This window comes from Prosopis cineraria, unplaced genomic scaffold (assembly GCF_029017545.1).
Source record: "Prosopis cineraria cultivar Desert tree isolate PC_DT_omini unplaced genomic scaffold, ASM2901754v1 PC13, whole genome shotgun sequence".
NCBI lineage: Eukaryota > Viridiplantae > Streptophyta > Magnoliopsida > Fabales > Fabaceae > Prosopis > Prosopis cineraria.
In genome coordinates, this window is record NW_026555344.1 from 9,421,115 (window position 1) to 9,442,684 (window position 21,570).

The following is a 21,570-nucleotide window of genomic DNA, read 5'->3' on the forward strand; positions in this document are numbered from 1 at the left end:
AAATTAGATTGGATAGTAGGTGTTTGAAATCAATCTTTTCACGTCATTGTGCTTCAATCAATTTTTTTTTCTTTCCCTCCTGGATGATGAAAGTATTGAAAACTTAATTGATTATTACTCTAATTAAAGTACTGATTTAAGAATTAACAATTAAAACCATAATTAAATGGCTTTCAAATCAATTATAAACAAAATATTTTATTTTCACACAGGGAACAAGAATTTTTATGACTCAGAATCATACAATGATACTTTACTTTAAAAATTGATCAAATTTAATTTATTTATGACTTGCTGTTATTAGGAAGTAGAACTGTGAGCATCGAACTGTCCACATTTTTAAGATTTTTGTAAGCAGAAATTTAAAAATCCAAATAAAAATATACAAGATATGCAACTCAGAGAAAAAGCCTGGATAATCTTGGTTCGAATTCTGATTCATGGCTACCGGTAAATTGGTAGGTTTTGTAATCATGACTTATGAGATTGACATTGAGACTGGATTTTTACACAATTGCCCTGGAAAATCTTTCTAAAATCTTCGCCGGATCAAACAATATAATAAAATGGTTTGTGTTGGCAAGTTTTCTGAAATAAGGATATTATTGTCTTTTTGAGGGTATTTTAATCAATCTATCCAATATACGGAAAAAAAAATTTTATAATTTTAATTTTTTGTCATACTAAATACAATTTAGAGGTCTAATTTCAGTTTTTTTTTTCGGTGACATCTTTTTGCTAACATTTTGGTCACATTTTATTATTTTATTATTCCAATTACTTAAAGCAAAAAAAAAAAAAAAAACAAGTTCAGCTCATTGAATGGGCCCGATGGCTCACTACTTAAAAAAATGAAATGTTAAGAGGATGTTTTAGGCCTGAGAGCAACACTTGGGGTCTGGTTCTATATGCTTGTATTTATCCAAAATCTGAAACTTGTTCCCAGGGTCATTTCGGTAAATTAGGCTTAAAATTAGGGTTTATGGTTCCCCTGATAAATCTCCAGCTTGTCCTGCGCTTCATTCTGCCGCGCCTGCACAATCACAATATTTCGGCAGAGTCATCCTTCAGGTCAACTTCTACTTTCTTATTGTTGTTATTGTTCTTTTTAATGGTGATAACTTCTTCGACTCTCTCCATCTGACATTGATTTTATAAGCACAACTATATTTTCAGACCTTAAGTTTGGCATTTGCTTAAAATGTTTCTGGTTAAATGAGTGCAATCGTTTTTTTAGTAGATACTTGTTGTGATCCTGTTGGGCTGTGGTGGATCTGTAAGGAGCGCAAGGAGGGTATTGGACGACGGATGAAGGAGTTGGCTCACTTATTAGAAAACAAAAGAAAGAAAGGAGGAGATAGGGATGGGGGTCAGGAGAATGAAAGGGGAGATTGATATATCAACACACACAATCTTATCGCATTGCCCGACCCGAAATGCACCAAAACCTTAATTTCTCAGCATTTCTAATCAATTTTGTTAAGATTTCTCACTACCTCCCTGGAAACCATAAATTCTAATCTTTTAGCCCATAATTCATCTACGAAACACTAATTATACTCTCAGCCCCACGTGGCAGTTGAGAAGAAACATTAGGAAAGGGGGGAAAAGAAAAAACTATCACTTGTGTATCAGTGCCCGCATATATGTACTTGTGCATATGTGTTTGCATATATTTGTGTGTATTTAAATGTTGGAAAGAAACCAGATTAAGAAAGTTGAGGTGATTCTTTTGGGTTTTAGAAAATATGGGGAAGAAATATGCAAAAAGGAGGAAAAAATTATATGCATATACGTGTTACTTAAAAAAAAAAAAAAAAGCTTCCCCAAAAGAACGTGAGTTTCATTCTAGATCTGTCCTGCCACAGTTGGGTTGGTTGATGCTGATTCTGTCACTGCCCTTGTCCTTGTAGTTAAACACTTAAACCTAGCCATAACAAAAATCAAGTCTAATTTTGAAACAGCACTTGCTTCTTCACGATTAATAGCTCTGTAGTGTGGATTTAATATGTTTTGTGTGTCTTTGCGTGTGCAGGAAGTAGAGTTCAATTTTCAATAACCAAATGTCAGGGTATGGATATTCTGCTTTCAAGATTATATCTTTTATTTCATGCGTTCAGTGTGTGTGATTAGATAATTGTTATGCCTTTTTTTAAAAGATATCTATAATAGGAATCATTGCAAGTTCTTAAATGAGAACTTCTCATAATCTAATTGTTATTATTTTTGAATCAGTGGGTATTGAGTTGGACATCTAACATGGCATTGACGTGGATAAGGCCATCTGATCTCTGGTCACAAATTCAAGTGTATTTTAAGCTGTCAAGTAATGTGATATTATGTCTAATACTAGTGTCTAATATGCATTAGATATTGACCAGCCTTTTTGTAAGTTCTTATGCTTCATGGGTGTTCCCACCCTGTATCTAATAACCACTGATTGGTGACATTTCATTTGAGGTGAGAAATGTGTTGAGGGGGATTTATTTGCAGATTATAATTCATACAATATTGCCATGTGCTTTCTTGAGAATTAGCAGAGATTATATTTAGATTCGAACTCATCAGTGGCTTAAGCTTGGTTGAAGTCAATTCTACACTTATACCTTATTTTCATTATTATAACATGATTGGTCTGACACGTGTGGATTGAACAGCCCTGAACATTGTATTGAACTGCAAGAGGAAAAACCAAGGATATCAAAATTTGTGTATTAAATATTTATGAGTGTTGGATGCCAATTCATGTATGGAACATTGGAGGTTTTCTTTTTGTCAATACTGTTCTGGTTTCATTTAGATGAAGAAGAGGGTCTGATATGTGTTGCTCACTGTTTATAAAATTGTTTCCCTTGCAGAGAAGAGGTTATTGTCGCTGCCGAGACAGTGCCACCAATTGCAGGTGAGCCAATGGACATCATGACTGCCTTGCAGCTTGTGCTGAGAAAATCAATGGCTTATGGTGGTCTTGCTCGAGGCCTTCATGAAGGTGCTAAGGTTATCGAGAAGCACGCTGCACAGCTCTGCGTTCTTGCCGAGGACTGTGACCAACCCGACTATGTAAAACTTGTGAAAGCCCTCTGTGCTGAGCACAATGTTAGCTTGCTGACAGTTCCAAATGCAAAAAGCCTTGGAGAGTGGGCCGGTGTAAGTTACGGTTAACTGTGTCTTCCTTTTACCCTTTCTGATTATCATTCACTCCAAATCTTATTGTTGACCTGAGGTCTTTGAATAGTGGTTATCAGTTTATTTACACTGCCATTGTATCCATGTCTTGTGGCAGTTGTGTAAGATCGACTCAGAAGGAAAGGCTAGAAAGGTGGTCGGTTGCTCCTGCGTGGTTGTCGAGGTATGAATGAACCGTCACTGCCATTCTGTTTTGCTTGATACTTTCCTTGTTTAACTTCTTGCTGCCTGCAGGATTTCGGGGAGGAACATGAAGCCTATAACGTTGTGTTGCAGCATGTTAAATCTCACTGACTTCTCCACAAACACCTTCCTTTTTGTGGGGTCTCGTTGGAGTCGATGGTCTGAGTCATTTTTGCCGGGTAGCCTAAGTACATCTGCATAGTAGGGGTTTTAATCTCTCATTACAATCTTCAGTTTTGAATTAACAGTTATTGTTGTCGCTCTAGTTATATATGCAAATTTATTATCATTATTTTTTTATAATACTGCTTTATCGGTAATGACGTGGAGAACAATATTCATAAGCATTGGAGATTGATATATATATCTGTTACACGTTGCTTAGGCTGGGGTCGTCTTGTGTGCTGGATTGCAGTTCACAATCTTTTCATGTGGATTAGCTTTAACTATCAAATACTGATTTGTATTGGTTTAATTAATAAAGAAAATTAGAAGAAATTCATTCTGACTAATTTTGATCATTTTAATGTTTTAATTGAATTCTGACTCATTCTTTTATTTTTTTAGTGAACAAGTCTGTACTGAAAATTTAATTATTAATATTTTGCTAAATATTAATCTGTTAAAGTATACATTTAGTTTTTTAATTTTACTCAATATTTTATTTTAATTTTTTAATTTTATAAAGTGCCTCTTTGATCCTTGAATCTTACCACTGATAGTTTATAATAATGTTAAGATTAAAGAATTAAAAAAATACTTTATAAAATGAAGGAATTGAAATGAATTAAGGACTAAAAGTATATTTAAATCTAATTAATCTAAACTGTTGTTCGGTTCATGAACTGGTACTTCTAGCCGTGTTTTCGCTTTGCCGTGTGTCACGCACGGAGAGAGGCAATATTATTTGCTTCATTTTTTCAGACCGTCATTCGTTATGTTATATCATTTGTCATGAATATAAATTTCTGTTTTTAGCCAACCTGCATTGAATGTAATAAGAGTTTGGGTTGAAATCTTCTTAGTGCTGAATGTAATTTTGTTAACTTTGATGGGAGGATATTACTCAAATCTTTAGAAGATGGATTTAATAATAATTACGTTGTCTTTGTTTTAAGTCCCTAGGATTTTTAGAAATAGTTTTTTTTTGCTATAATAATGATCATAAATTTATGATAAAAAAATAATCATATATTTCAATGTAAGTATATTATTATATACTTTTATTCCAAAGTAATGTTTTGTTGCTCATAATCTTTCACTCTGATAATCATCATTTCTTAGAATTTGAAAATTTAAGTTTATGAACTTGTATATCTTAATTTTTATTTTCGCCTTTTATTACTTTTTTGGGTCGAATTTACGTCTTTATTACTTCATGGTCTTACTTTTACATAATTCTATTCATCTATCTATAATAATAATAATAATAATATTATTATTATTATTATTATTATTATTATTATTTCAGTTCATTTTATTCTTGACAATCTCATTTCTTTCCTATCCTTTCCAACAATCTAAAATAAGAAAAAAAAAATTAAAAAGGATTGGGAACTAAAAAAAAAAATAAAATGTAATTAAAGTACGTAAACTTGCTATTTGTATTTTTTCTATCATTTTGCACGTGCAAATGACTGAATTGTTCTTTATTTAATTTTTACATATGAATTTACTTGTGAACATTTTAGATTTATAATTCGAACCTCTTAAATTTACAAGTGAATCCTTCATAATTTTCACATTGATTATTCAAATTTTACACATAAATTTATATATCAGCATCATATATTTACACTCTTTCACTTACAAGTTAACTTCGTATATTGGTCTAAGGAAAATGTAGTCTTTTTACACATGTAAAAAATAACACTAAGAAATTATGAGATTTCATTATAATTTAATGAATTCATGAGACTTATTTATAAATAAATTTTTTATTTTTTTATGAAAAAAAATCTATTATTTAAAACTTATACGTGAACCTTAACGCTTATTCATAACTAATCCTCTCATAATCATCATCTTTACAACTCCATTAAAAAGATCACAGATTTATTAATGTAAAACCAGATTATCATTTTTAATCACATGTTTAAAGAAACTAACTAATGTGAATAAGAATACCTAATCTAGGAAATTTGTCAGAAGATAATGAAAATAAATTTTATGATTGATGCATATCTTGTTTTAATTATTATAACTTTGCATTTATTTAATATTATTGTTATTTTTTAATATTTATTATTATCTTTTTATTCAATTTAATTTTAAAATTTCTTGTTCACACATTTATTTTTAAGATTAAGTTAAAACTTATAAATAATGCATCAACTCATTTTCTTTATAAATACCTTTGAATGAAAGAATTGTTATCCTGTGAGTTTATCTCTTCTCTCTAATTTTTTTCTCAGCTCTCTTCCTTTCTTTTCTTTGGCCTCCCCTCTCGTTCCTCTTTCTCATCTCCCGCCATTAACAATTGTGTTAATTAGCTTGCTTGTCATGCTGATCATGAAATGTTCAACATAAATTTTTTTTTAATTATCCACCTTGTGGGCATTGGACTTTTTTGAATTCTAATATGACGTTTTTTTTTTTTTGCACAACATATGTCATGACCTCGTATTAAAAGAAACTTATTCATAATTTTCCATAAAAAATGGATATGCTCATTTGAAAGGAATCAAGCCAAGTTTGACGTTGAAACTCATCTTCATGTATTTCCTTGTTGCCTCCCGCATCATGCGCTTAACTACACTTTTAGGTCACCTAATTTCTGCATCTCAGTTCTCTGAATTTATTTCTTTAACAAGAGATTTTTTTATAATTGACTAATTGAGTAAAACATTCTGACTATCTTTAATTTTTATCTTCATTACCCAGAATTCTCCTTTATTTTGAAAATATACTCCTTCCGTTTAAAAATTAAAATATTTTTAATTGAATCTCACTTTTTAATAAAATAATTACAAACTTTTAAATTAATCCTGTCTTTTTATATTTATTCCTATTAAACATTCTACAGTGAATATAAAGTCATTCATCAATAAGGGTACTTTTAAAAAAAGTACTAATTACACCTCAAAAGACTAAAAATGCCTTACATTTTTTAACAACTAACTCCTCAAAAAATACCTTACATTTCTGAATGAATGGGGTATAATTTAGTCAAATTTGTTAACTCTATTAGGAATATTTTTAAAACTCATTTTTAAATTGAACTTTATATTAAAAAATTTATTTACAACTTTACCCCTCACCCTAATAAATACCTAAATTTTGTTATTTTGATGCTTACACGAATTTCATTGTAAAGAAGAAGAAGAAAAGAAATTGAGGAAGAAAAATCTGAGACTACGTAAATTATGTTATTTTGACGGTTACAAATTTTAAATTTTAAATTTTAATTATTTATATAATCTCTCAAACTTATACTATTTTATGTTATGTGATGAAAAAATATGTGTTTGAAATATGTTTTTAGCAATTTTAAAAACATAAATAAATAATTTTCAATAAATTTGATAAAAATTAAAATTATAAAATTTTATAATATAATAAATATTAATAAATTTTATAATATAATAAAAGTTTGAAAAGGTATTTATTATATTTTTTTGGCTTTATGCAAAAAAAAATGGCAGATATAAATTTTTAGATAATACTTGTTAAATAGGGGCGTTTTGATCAAATTAAAAGTTTAAAAGTCAAACTTAATTATCAACTCATAGTGGATGGATAGAAATGGGATCTCAACTATACAAAGGAGGTTCATGTAACTTATGTTTTAATTTTAAGAAAGTTTTATATGAGTTTTTAAAATAGAGGGGAGGTTTATGTAATTAAGGCGTAGTAACAGTTTAGTCAGTGTATTTTTCTCTTTATAGTTTAACACGATTTTTCCGACACTATATGTCTACGTACAGAAGCATCAACCAGAATTTATTTTATTTTATTTTAAGTTTCAAGCAATGTTAATAAAACTAAACTACTATTGAATTGGCGAAGATACTAATTAACAGTACAATAATTGGTTGATTGATAAAAAATAAATTAATATATTTTAAATAATATATGCTTAAAATAAGAAAAAAATAAGCATCCATAATAGTAAAAATAAATATTCATATTAGAAGAAAAAAATAATATATAGTAAAAAAAATGCAATATCCTTCAATATTCCATTATTTTCATCCAAAATATATATACTAGTTTCTTAATTTATAATTTTCTTATATATTTGTTCCTCTTTATTTTCCATGCTTTCTTGATATAGATTTGCATAAATTGTAGCTCAGAAACATGGATTAAATTAAAAAAAAAACAAATATGTGGCCAATTTTGGATGGTTTGAGGCCAGTTTAACAAGTTTTTGATCAATTCCGTGTATCTTTAATTTTTGTGTGATGTCTAGATCAAATACTAAACTAATTCATAGTTCAACTGATTAAATCAAATAGTTTAGTCTAATTCTCAAAACATTAGTTGCAAGTGTGAATTTGAGATAGTAAAATAGTAATCAAAATTTAAGACAAATTAGTAAACTAATTTAAAACTATTTTTTGCTAAACAAATGATAGAGTGAAATAGTGAAACGTTAAGCACATGTGGAATGTGAATATGGAATGGTTAATATATATATATATATATATATAAATGAATTGGAGGTTTTCAATTAACCCGGTAGACTTGGTGCTACTTGATATATTGGATTGACCTTGAAAACCATCAAGTCACGCCCAACTCCAAATATAAATATAGTATTATTTATATTATTTTATTTTTTAAATATTTTTTGATAAATTTATTTTTTAAATATTAATTGATTATAAGATTGATTTTCTTTTCTTTTGGTAAACTAAAATTTCTTTATTTATAAGTTATACGTAATAAATTGAATTTATTAATATCATAAAAGATGTTTAAGAATTCAAAATTTTGAAATAATAATTATAGCAATAATAATTTAATCAAATTTAAAGAAACGACCACCATAAGACTAGTAATCTAGTATTACTTTGTAAAAGAAGCATGATTTGGAGTAAAATAGTAAAAGTCTTGCCACGTGGAATATATATATATATATGGAATGGCTAATAAATAAATGAATGAATAGGGCCACATCACATGGCTCATTTCGGAGGCATATTAAATACCCTTTTAGATCCTGTCATGAAATGTTATTCACTGATTAAATTAATGAGTAAATAGGATCTTAAAATTTTTATTCGAAAATCGTCCTGCACTCTAAACTCTTACAATATGCAAAATAAACTCTAAACTTTTAAATTCATAACAAAATAAACCCTAATCATTAGTTTTTGTAACACCATTATTGTCTATGCAAGTACTATAACAATTAGGGTTAAATTTATAGAAAAATAAATCCTGAACAATACCTGTGTGGACAGTAACGGTGTTAAAAAGTTAACGATGAGGGTTTATTTTGTTATAAATTTAAAATTTTAGAGTTTATTTTGTATATTTTAAGAGTTCGAGATTCAAGATCATTTTCAAGCAATAATTCAGAATCTTATTTGTTCATTAACCCTAACTAATTTATTGGAATTAAGGAATTATAATTAACTCATTAAATATGTCTTTAATTAAATTATTTTTCAACTTTACCTTATTAAAAATAGGACTAGAGAAATACATAATACTCCTATAATAAATCATAAAAATAAATTTACAATAAAAGTAAAATTAAAAAACAATAATAAACAACTTTTTATGCGTCATATATTAAGAATATTTTTTTTTTCAAAAGACCTCAATGAAATGTTTAATAGTAGTAATAGTAGGGTAAACAACAAGCTATCTAAGTGACTCTCATTCCTTGAAGTTTACATATTTGGAAAATGAGGGAAAACGTGGGAAGCAAGGCGGAAACAGAAATTGGCGGGAGGGGGTTGTTGAGAGTTGAAGTTCTGGGAGTCAAAATAAGGAGACAACAACCATGGTTGACTATTTCAGATTCACCCGTCCATTTATTTGCCAACTGAATTTAATTATTTAAATAAATAAATGTTTTCAAATTGAGCCTTTATCTTGCATTTTCAAAGACAGTTATCGTTGATTCGAGATGATTCCTTCCAGATCCACTAAAGTCAAGACTCACCTTCCTTTTATTTTTCTGGACACCGGAAAGCTCTTAGGCAATGACAGGGGAATAAGAAAAAGCTTACTCACTCCATTTTTTAAAATATTTTTTAAAAAATTAAATGTTTAAAATATAAATTATTTTTAATCTTGTGAAATATAATTATTATTTTTTTAAAAGTATCCCTATTAATAATGACTTTATATTTATTATAGAGTGTTTAATATGAGTAAATATGAAAAGATACAGTTAATTTGAAAATAAGTAACTACTTTATTGAAGGTGAGATTCGGTTAAAAATACCTTATATTTTTTTTAATGAAGAGAGTAATTGAGATAAATCAGTTTTTAAAATAAAAATTGTGAGATTACAAAAATAAGTTAATAGAATTAAATGAAATTGAGGTGGCACTTTGTATTTGCAGCATTTCAAAAAATGGATGCATGTCCAACTTAGAAGGTGACTTGTGATTCTACCTTTATATATATATATATATATATAGATGTGATCCTTTCTTTATATTTAAGATTAAGGTATATTTTTGTTTCTATACTTCTTTTGAAAAGCATTGGGTATCCTATATTAATAAATAAGGTAATTTTTTCTTAAATTGTTTTTCTAAGGAGCAAAAAACCTTTTTATTTGTCAACCGTTAATATTGTCATTTTTTATTAATGTGACATATGTGTAGAGTCCACACATAGTGATAAATAAAACTTTGACTATATTATTTAATGCTAAATTATCCTTAAACTCTTTTTTAAGAGTGTTGGACACCTTAGAGTTTTTTTCTAAAAGCACTAGGCAGTAGGCACCATAAAGTCATGTTGAATTAAAATAAAATTTAATAAATATTGTTAAAATATTAAATATTTTAATATTATTTATAAATATTCATCCAAAATTTATAAAATATTTTTAAATATTAACAGCTTAAATTAGTTTTTTCATAAATTTATAGATAATTTGTTATTTTTTATATATCGATCTTTAAGTCTCTTTTTGAGACAGTGCCCAAATAGCTACAACTTTTATCCAGGTCAAAACTTATCCATTATTTTAATATTGGTTAAGTTTCTTAAATTTTTAAGTCATTCCCTGTAATTTTTTTTTTGTTCAACTAACAATTTTCTCCCAAAATAATGCATCACACAATTTTGATACTCTTTGCATGCTATAGTGTTGGGAGTAAAATCAGAAATATAACAATTAGGACCAACAACATATCAACAAAAATACTTATTTAAAAGTTATCGACTTTTTCATAAATGTACTACAAAAAAAATTACTTAAAAAGAGAATAATAGAGAGATGAGGGGAAAAAGTTCCTCTATTAATTTGAAGATCCCTTCCTCTTATTTTTAATACAAATTTATAATATATCAAAATATTAAAATATTAAATTGAGTTACATAATATTTGGAGAAAAATCATTAGTTGATTGATAAAATTATAGAGTATGGCCTAAAAAATTTTAAAAACTGAATTAATATTAAAAATATAATCGATATATAAAACATTACAAGTTATTTATAAATTTTAAAAAGACTAGTTTGAGCTATCAATATTTAAAAAATAATTTATAAATTTTGAACAAATATTTATAAATAATAATATTTAAATTATTAAATATTAAAATATTTAATATTTTAAAATTATTTATTAAATTTATTTTAACAATATTTAAAAGTTCCCAATGCTCATAAAAAAATATTTTAAAGTGTCACACGCTATTAGAAAAAGAGTTCAAGAGCAAATTAATTAGTATCAAATAATATAACCAAAGTATTACTTGTCATTGTGGTAGGCCTTATGTGTAACACCCTAAGTTTTAATTCTTTGATTAATTAAACCTAATTAGGGTAACTAACTAAGTTGAAGTGGTGTGTGGCCAGAGAGGTCTAATAATTATATTTGATAGTATTTCAGCCCTAGTTGTGGTTCGATATCGAGGCGGGCCACCCGGGCATTGAAAGGAGAAGAAAAGGAAGAGTTGATGCTTCTGTGCCACACACCGCGGCGCGTAGATCATCCGCCACAGTGCACAACCATTTCTGAGCGAAGGAGGACCTCTTTGTGCCATGTGTCACGGCGTATTGTGCATCTACTGCGGTGCATGGCCATTTTCTTCAGTTTATCAAATGCAAAATAAGATAGAAATAGAAAGAAGAGAAAAGAGAGAAAGAAGAGACGTGCCAATGCTTTGTTAGTGTTTACTTGGAGACAATTTTGAGAGTATTTTGGAAACTATAAATACCCAAAGTAAGTATCATACTCATTAATCTCCCCATTTTTTTCACATTGTTGAGTTTATGGTTAGGATTAAATAGTGGAAGTGAGATTTTGGTTCATATAAGTTATAGGTCCGAATTTGTTGATTCAAATAGAGTTAATGGGAGTAGACTAAAGTATCTAAACTTAGGTTTAATGAGTTTTGGTGTCTTAGGTTATTGGGCACCATTAATACCTGAAAATCTCATTTATTATGGGTTGTTGAAAGTTTGTGATGTTATTAATAGGGATTTAATGGCTCATTAATGCTATTAGGGGCTAAAGATAATTATTAAACTTAATAGTTAGGCTCCACCTCTTGTAGAATGAATGTTGGACAATTTAGAAGTAGAGATTGAGGGTTTAAATGTTTGAGTTTGTTATGTTGATGGAATTCACTTGGTTGATTATAGTTTTGACTCTTAATCACCTATTTAATTGGAATTTCAAGCTTGGAAGCTAGTTAATTAAGGGGTAAAACCTTTAACCTCTCAAAAGTTTGAGGTAACTAGGGAAAAATACTATTTTGGGTAGTTGTATGTTAATTGATTAATGGATTGTTAATTGGTTGTTGAATGTGAATTTATGAATGTTATATGCATAGGATTGATTGTTAAAGTAAAAACTATATATTAGTTTCATTGAGTGCATGAAAAAGCCATTTTTGACTTGAAAATGCAATAGGCAAAATCAAAAGGATTTTAACTATGAACATGCTTTTATTGTTGAAACATGAATGATATGACATGTAGAGGTATTTGTTTGTTAATGAGAAAATGATGAGAATACATACTTGGATAGCGCAAGGTCGTGAGCCCAACATGATTGTTGTAATAGTTAGTATATAAAGAAAAAATGAAAATGAAAACAAGTGGTTAATGATTATGGCATGATTAATGGCGGGAGTTCGCCTAGGGATTTGGGAGTAGAGAAAAATTTATATGGTGTTTAGGCGACCCTCCGATACATGAGGGTTATAGCCTTGTTTCACCGTTTGTCGAGAGATTAGAACCTAGCTATCTTTATCGGTTCAATGAGGAAAATAGCCTAGGGTATGAGACACCCTAGGAATTCAAGAATGGGGGAAGCTATGGTTCGAGAGTGAGTTCTGTGATCTTTGACCGAGTCACACCTCACGATTGGTGAGGTTGGGTGGTTCAGTCACACAGACGGACCCTAATTAGTGTTAAAGCCCACGATTTCGCTTTGAGGAAATAAGGAAGATATAAAGTTAGTTGATCATTGCCTAAAAGTATATAAGACGTGTCACACGTGTTAAGTTGTGGCAAATCACAAGAGTATGAGTCATGTCACATATCTGAGAATATGGTAACAATGCACCTAGTTATGTGAGTCAAAGAAGCTATAGAGTGATAAATGATAAATTATGATACATATGAGTTTGTTTTGCATATTTGATCTCCTTGTACATGTATTTATTTTATAATTGATATATAATTGTATAGGGTAGGTTTAACCTTAGTTACTGAGTGACTAGACTCACCTCTCTTATTTAATACTTTTCAGGCTCTAGCTCTGGTGTTGAAAGGGATAAGCCTAAAGAGGTGGGAAATTAGCATATTCCTACTGTATGCCTCTAGTTTAGATTTAATTGTGTAATAGTATATGATTTGCCAATTTTAAAATGCATATCACCACACTTGTACTATTTTAATTGTTGGAAATGTTAGAATTATATTTTGGGCACTTAACCTTTATGTATGTTAATATATATATATATAATATATGTTTATAGGGCCAAAATACTAATACAAGTGTAGAAATGAAGATTTGAGTATATTTTGAATGATTTGAGCAAAATGCAATGCTACTTTACCTCCCCTTTTTTTGTTTTGGTAAAATAGGGTTGAGGAGTGAATTTTTATTATACTATTATTTTAGTACTTGTGATGTATTGTACTAGTAGTCCTAGATCTATTGGACATGGTCTAAGTGTTAAAAAAGGATTTTGGCACTTGTTGAGGGGTTTAGACATCCATTTTGTGTAAAAGTGCTGAAAAGTGGTTAAAGAGTGTTTGGGTGTCCAACTTCCTAATGTGACTTGTTTTGGAAGTGAAACTCATGCCATTAGTTTGTTCACATAAAGAGCTTTCCGTAGACATTTAGATCACATCATTCGAATGTGTGGACAGAAAATCAAGGTAAGTTGGAAGTTTCCTCGATTCTGCTATCAAATAACAGCAGAACCAGTAAAAATTTCGTGCAACACGCCGTAGCGCGTGGCACAGAGAGTAACATATCATGGCGCAGCGTGCACGAGGTGCGGCTCATTGCCTTATATCACAGCACATGTTTTGTTTTTCAACCCTTTTTGAATTTTTTTCACTCCTTTGAGATATCTCATACTTCTGTAACTTATTTTTACTCTGACATGAAAGAATTTGATTGATTTTAACTTGTTTCTATTTAGAAAACTTGGGATCTCTTATTTTTTTAAAATTGAACCTTGGTAATCACTCTTTAAGTTGATGCTTTGATTACCATGAGTTTTATTTGTTAATTGAGTTTAGTAGAGTGAGAATGTTTCACCATGCGCATGCCACATCACCCAAAAAAAATGATAAAATTAATTGTTGTGTAACAGGGGAGTTTTTTGCTTCTCAAAAAAATAATTTAAGGGTAAGATTATTCACTTATTAATACAAGGTGCTCAATGCTTCTTGAAAAAAGATTCAAGGGTAAACATGCACCTTAACCCTTAATGAGTTACATCACAATAATTTATTAGAGTCAGGACATACATTTATAAATGATGCACATATTTTGCTTTAATTAAAAATAAATATCTTAAGTATATATTGCTGAGGTTCAACAAATACACCCTCTCAATTAGGAAAAATTGCAACTAGGATATATAATTTTACAATTTCAGTCATAATAGTGAGGGTGTTCAATATAATTTTTTAAAAGAAAATAATGATCTATCTACTTTTGTTATTATAATTTTAGTCTAGTGTAATATTATTTATAGATGCCTATTGACAAAAATCTTCATATGGACAATGAGATTTTAATTGGACTAACTTTTGTTAGTTGAATTAATGTATGCTCACCTCACTTCTACCTTATACGGTAATAAATTAACTGATTATATAATTTTTTTGAAAGGCAAGATTTAGGTACTTAATCTTATATACTTAATATACTTTTATTCAATTAAATAAAATAAGTGAATTTTAATATATTAATAATACTAATAACAAGAATATATCATGAAATAAATAATTTATAAATGATACACATGTCTTGATTTCATTACAAACAAATACTTTAAATATATTTTAAGGCTAAGTATATTACTTTCTCCTTTTTTTAAAACAACTAATTTTTTGGACCAATTTAACATTGCTTCTAAAAATTTGTATTTAGGAATGAAGGGAGCTTAAGAGATTTTTTACGGCCTCTTTTGGATCAAAATTATAACAAACAGAGACTTATATATTTAGTTTATTAACTAAGTTATTTCAATTATACTACTATTAATCGGGAGTAGTAATTAAAAATTATTAAACATAAGGTAGAAGTTAAAACATTTAATTGGGAGGATTTAGAACAAAATAATTCAAGACATTTTTAAAAAAAGATAATATTTTTTACTTTTAACGAGATACTTATATGTTTTTCAATTACATCCTAGTGTGTAGATTACTGCTTCCAATCTATGATATAAATTTTTTTTAAACCAAAGTACACATTTTAAGAAAAAGAATTTAAAATTAAGAAATTAATAAAATATCCTAAAATTGCCATTGATTAAAGTTAAATAAGTCAGTTCCCGATAATTGGAAGTTAAAAGTACATTATAAATGCTTCACTAATTTTTACGAAAGACCTTTAGAATGGGTCTTCTTTATAGATCAAAGGTAGTGGTTTAGCATATGGGATTACTAATAAATAAATAAATAATTGATTGCTTAAATTAGGGCAAACTATTAAAATAAAAGAAATGAAATAAAAAAATAGAATAGGAAGAAGAAGAGGAGGAGGAGGAGGAGGAGGAGTTTGTGGGGAAAGGTTGTTGAATGAGCGCGTGTTGAAATTGAAAGACGTTTCTTGATCATGAACATGAAGCTTCCTTTCTCTCTCTCTCTCGCCTACCCTTACTTTTTTATATTCATAATAAAAAAAATACATTTTAATTTTTACCTCTTAATTTTATAAAATATTTTTTATTTTTTAATTTTAACAGTATTGGTTTCTTTAAAAAAATGTTGAGATTACATTTTTAAATGTTAACAAAATATTTTCAAATGTTGAGATATTAAATTTAATTTTTTAAATAACAATTATTGGTACATTAAATTATCATTTAAGACTAGCAATATTATAATTAAAAGACTAAATTAAAATTATATATAAAATTAAAGGATTAAAAAATATTTTTATTTATTTTAATTTAATTTCCACAATTACACTCCACCCCAACTTCATTCAAAGTCGCTCCTTCATTGGGGAAAAAAAAAATGAAGATGAAGCCATTTTGCCAGTTAAATACGAGTGACAAGATATTGTCAAATTTGCACGCAAATATTTATTTTATTTTTTTGTTTTGTCAATTCATCATCAATAAAAGTCATTAACGTCTCGTTGACATTATGAGAACATTAGACCTAACGTAGAATAATCAAGAAAGAAATTGACATATTAACATGTGGTCCTCCTATGTTGAAATCTAAAAGAACTCCTATTTAATATTTCTATATATATCTTTAACGTGGACGATTTATTAAAAATAAGATTCATTATTTTTATATCTCTTGAATAATGTAATTTTTTTTAATTTTTACAGAAATTATTACCAATTCAAAAATTAGAATATATTTAGTTTTATTTGAGTAAAATGTGAGAATACTATCAAAGAAAAAGACTTACAAATTTGTTTTTTTTGTTTTTGGGGTAGAGGACAGAGGTTGTCAGAACTCAGAACATGGTGTGTACATATCTCTTGAATCAGGAATGTGTCATGAGACAAACGTCATGTATGGGTTATGTGAAAGGGATATGCGTGAATTATTAAGGAAATAACATTTGATATTCTGAAAATATATTTGAACTAGATTGATTTCCCATGCATTGGAGATATTTTGGCATTTGAAAGGAAATGCTAAAATAAAATATTTAAAATTAAGACATAATTTATTTTAATATACTTTTATTTTTTTATTTCATGTAAATTAAAAGTTAGATAATAACTTATCTTATTTTAAAATTTGTGGGCTCATGTATCATCCTAGAAAAAATGAAACGTGTAGTATAATGAACTATATACTATAATTTACGTATTTATAAATCATAATTGTATATGAAATTTGATTTTAAATTAAATAAATGAAATATTATGTATAGGTCCATTGGAATATACTTATTTATAAATTAGTTTCACGAAATCAAATCTCTTAAAACTTGAGATTAATTTAAAATTAGAGTACAAAGATAACACTACCCTCTATTAAAAATATTGAAAGTTATCGTAAAATGTTAAAGTAATAGTTTTAAGTTATTAATGAGGTAATTGTAAATAATTAAGATTAAACTTTCTTATTGATGCATAATTGATTTAACTATTAGACATGTAAAGTTATAATTATAAGATATTAAAATAATAATTATAAATTATTGATGAAATAGTTTTATACAATTAGTACTAAAATTTTTATAAATGATTAGTTTAATTATTAGAACTATGAGGTGATAGTTGTAAAAAATTAAAATAATAGTTATAAATTATTAATGAGATAATTGTAAATTATTTTAATCAATGTAATGTATTTTTAATAGGAGAATTGTTATCTTTATATTCAGATTTTAAATTACACTCAAATTTTAAAGTACGTGACTATGACTTCTAAATTTTGTAAAAATTATTTATAAATAATTATATTTCATGAGACTTATATATAATTTTTCCTTAAATAAATAGAAGAATCAATATGATAATATTATTGATCAATAATATGTATGGCAAGACAACAATTAAGGGATTAAGAAGATATTCAAGGGAAGATAAGCCCTCTTGAATAACATATTTAATTAATCCAACTATAAAGATTTAATTAAAATAAAATAAACAACATGAACCTAATTTAAAATTAAAAAATTATAAGGTCACGCAAATTACTTTTTCTAATTTTTAAAATTAAATTTGAACTACCTAGATCAAATTTAGACTTTCTAGATTAATGATGGGAATTATATTTAATGAAAATTTTATAAATTTTTCTGACAAAAAAATTATAAATTTTTATTTTGACAAACAGATAATAAAAAGAAGGCTAAATTATGTATAATTCCCCTAAAGTTTAAACCATAAACAAATAATATCCTTAACCTTTAAAACTTAATAATAAACCTCCTTGAGCTTTTAAATTTATGCAAATAACCTCTAACCATTAATTATATATCCTTTTAAATTTTATTTTTGTATATATTTAAGCCCTTAAATTTTGATTGATGTATGGATAACTCTCCTAAACTTTGAGTTATGTATAAATAATTAATATATAAAATTAATCATATAAGATTATTTACATAAATATAAAAGTTGAGAAGGGTGTTGCTCACCGCAAATGCATAAGTCATAGCAAGTAATATAAGATGAGTAAAGTATCATTTTCTCGAGAATTTGTTCAAAAATAATGATGATCAAATAAAAAACTAAGTAAGTTCAACTAAGTTGAGTCAAACATAATAAAGTAAAAATAATTTTTACAAACTAAACTAATACTAGAAAATAAAGAAAAAAATTAATTCACACACTTCAAACACAAATTGGGATCTAAGATTTTTTATCCCCCTTGCATTTCATAACACCAAAATTACCTCCTCTCATAAATGCTTTTAATGAAAATAAATGCTAACCTAGGGTTTTAAAAATACTTGGACAAGCTCTCTCAAGTCATGAATAAGTATTTAGTTAAATTAATTATCCAATCTCTTGTTACAATTAATAAAACTTAATTTTAAACACCAATCCTAATGTGGCTATGCAAAGCTAGCAATTATATCTCTATTTTACTAGCAAAACCATCCATTCAACATGCAAATATCAAGTTCTTACCCCAAGTTCTACACTCAACCTAGCCCTCTCAAGCATCAATTAAGTGAACCCAACATCTAAATAGTAGCCAATCATTTAGAAGTATTAAAGAAAGAGTAAAATAAACACATATATATCATTAATGACAAAAAGAGAGGAGGAATATTATGTTAATCCATACAAAGGTTCCAAATAATCCTAGAACAAAGAGTTTAACTACTCATAATCACCCACAAGCTACAAATATACAAAATAATTGGACTCATTTTAGAATACAAGATAGGAAAGGGAAGAGGAATAGAAAAATCAAAGAAAATAAGTTTCAAATGTCTTCAAAACTCCATTCCCTTGCTTCAAGTATTCTCAATGCCCAAACCCTAACACACCCAAGCTCCAAATGTGTCTAAAAGTGAGAAAAATACGTTTTGAATCGAGCTCTCAGCATATATATGTCCTAGCCAATCAATTTCTGATAAATAAAACTTAGCATTTTCTAACAGTGACAAAAAGTAGCGAACGAAAGTCGTGACTCACTAACAACTTCAGCATTTTTGAATTATTTTTATAATTAACGAAATTTATCCTTTTTACACTTGATTTCTTCATCCAAAAGCCTTCCAAAGATGTCAACAAAGTTTCAAAAATGCATCTAATCAAATCTTAAACCAAAATAACATGAATTAGGCTAAAAATATTAAATTAAAGTCAAGAATGCAAACCCAAAATAAAATACATATTTTTCTAATTTGGATAATAAAAATATATACAAATGAGACAAAATGAAATAAAATCTAAAAAAAATGTGATAAAATGACATGAAATTTTAGAGGTTAATAAAAGGTTTCATTGTAAAGTTTTAAAAGTTAAGGAGCTTATGTATACATAATTTAAAGTTTAAAAAAATAATGTACAATTTAGCCTAAGCATCTAACTTTTTACTAGGATAATAAGAACCATGATACTTGTCACTCTTATGAGCACCCAAGATGGGGCATATATACCTAGCCTTTATTATTATTTTTTATTTCTTTATGAGCCATATTAAATTTGACTTTCAATGCAAGAAAATGATAAAAAAATATCAAATCAAAATTTAAATTCTTAAAAAAATTTAAACAAATTAAATCATGTTAAATTCGACAACATTAATCCAAATTCAGAATTATGATGAATTTAGTTGATGGCCGAACTCGGCAAATAACATTTTACTGGTAGGACATATCACCCCAATTATTTTCAAAAGTTCCCAATCAAGACTAACCACAATAAATTAAATAAATCAAATTTTAATTAAAAAATGCATTGATACATTGATATCAATTTCCTGATTAAAATAACAATCCTCTTAAAAAATAACTTTCAATATTTGTTTTTAATATATAATGCCAAGTACATGGGTATTCTCCGTACTGAAATATTAATATAGAATATATTTTCATAATTTATTTTGTTCATTATCAATTATTTAGAGTACATTTAATTATTGAAAATTTAAAGTTAATTTTCATTATCATCACTTTAAATTATTGACAATGTATCTTTCTCCTGGAAATAAATGTGAATTGGATAATTTTGCAAGATAACATAAATTTTGAGAATCAAATGATGTTTATGTGATTTCAGAAAATTTTCAAAAAAGAGTATCAGTTTAGAAAATTAATTAAAATATTAAAAAAAATTACCGGCGAAAAGTGAGATAATTTCTTTCTTTTTTTCTGGCCAATTTTGAACGAATATATTCATAGTAATATGGGGAACAAATTATACTTATCTAGAAAAAATTAACTTTTTTCCTTAGCTGCGAAAATTTTAAACTGAAAATAAATATTTTCAATTTGGTTGAAGCAATATTAACCATAAAAGAGAAATCCAATTAAATTTAAACTTTAATTTGGGTTGGTCGCCCCGCGCAAGTGATGAGAGTTGTTTGTACGCATTCCTTTCTGTGTTCTTCGGCTGTGTGGCAACTTCCCGATGCGCGCGCGCGCGCACACACACATATATATGTATGTATGTATGTATCCCCTATAGTTCATAATTCTTCAATTAATAATTCAATTATTTAGGAGAAATTACTTTGAATCTTAATTGATGTCTTCTTTAACAAGAGCTTTATTTTCTTAAAAAAAAAATTTTACAAAATTTTAAAAGCCACGCTTAAAAAAATAGAAAATTTTGATGTAAAATGACTTTCACAGCTTGCGAAAACAGGCCCAAACTAGCGCTAAAGTCCTTATAGTATTTTTTTTTTCAAAATTTTATTTATATAATTTACTTAAAGTTCTAAATTAATATATGAAAATAATACAATTTGTTAAAAATTTATTTTAGGTGAAGAAGATAAAGTGAATGAGGTTGTTGAAATAGTATCACCTCTTCCATGCGAACCTCCCCCTCAAGAGTTTAATATTTTATTTTTAAATAAAAATTTGATGATAATAGAAATAAAAGAATATTTATACTAGGAATGATGAAAAGTTAAAAAAAAGTATTAATTACTCTAATCTTATTTTATATTAAAGACAAAAAAACTTTTAAACTTTACCTTATATTAAATTCAGGGGAGTACTTTATAAAATTAAAAGAGTTAATTGGAATTGTATGTGAAGTTAAATTAAAGAAATACTCTTGATTTTATTTATTTCAATTTAATCTCAACAGTCACACTTTACCCAACTTCATAGTCGTCTTTCATTAAAAAAAAAAAGGATAAATGTGCAAATTTATTTTGAATTTTTTTTTTCAAGAGTGCCTGGTATCTTGAATTTT

General features: G+C 27.4%; 1 protein-coding gene across 1 annotated transcript; it reads left to right on the forward strand.

Annotated features, from left to right (window-relative positions):
• Positions 1 to 924: 924 nt before the first annotated feature.
• Positions 925 to 3,753, forward strand: LOC129291231 (40S ribosomal protein S12-like). Its single transcript, XM_054928492.1, has 5 exons — positions 925 to 1,071; positions 2,036 to 2,071; positions 2,859 to 3,147; positions 3,284 to 3,349; positions 3,421 to 3,753. The coding sequence occupies exons 2-5, from the start codon at positions 2,064 to 2,066 to the stop codon at positions 3,478 to 3,480; spliced, it is 423 nt and encodes a 140-aa protein (XP_054784467.1). The 5' UTR covers positions 925 to 1,071; positions 2,036 to 2,063; the 3' UTR covers positions 3,481 to 3,753.
• Positions 3,754 to 21,570: the final 17,817 nt, after the last annotated feature.

What these genes read in the sequence shown, in the direction of transcription:
- LOC129291231 (XM_054928492.1), top strand. An exon ending in GCCTTGGAGAGTGGGCCGGT is followed by an intron (nt 3,148 to 3,283) that starts GTAAGTTACGGT and finishes GTCTTGTGGCAG; the next exon opens with TTGTGTAAGATCGACTCAGA. An exon ending in GCTCCTGCGTGGTTGTCGAG is followed by an intron (nt 3,350 to 3,420) that starts GTATGAATGAAC and finishes TGCTGCCTGCAG; the next exon opens with GATTTCGGGGAGGAACATGA.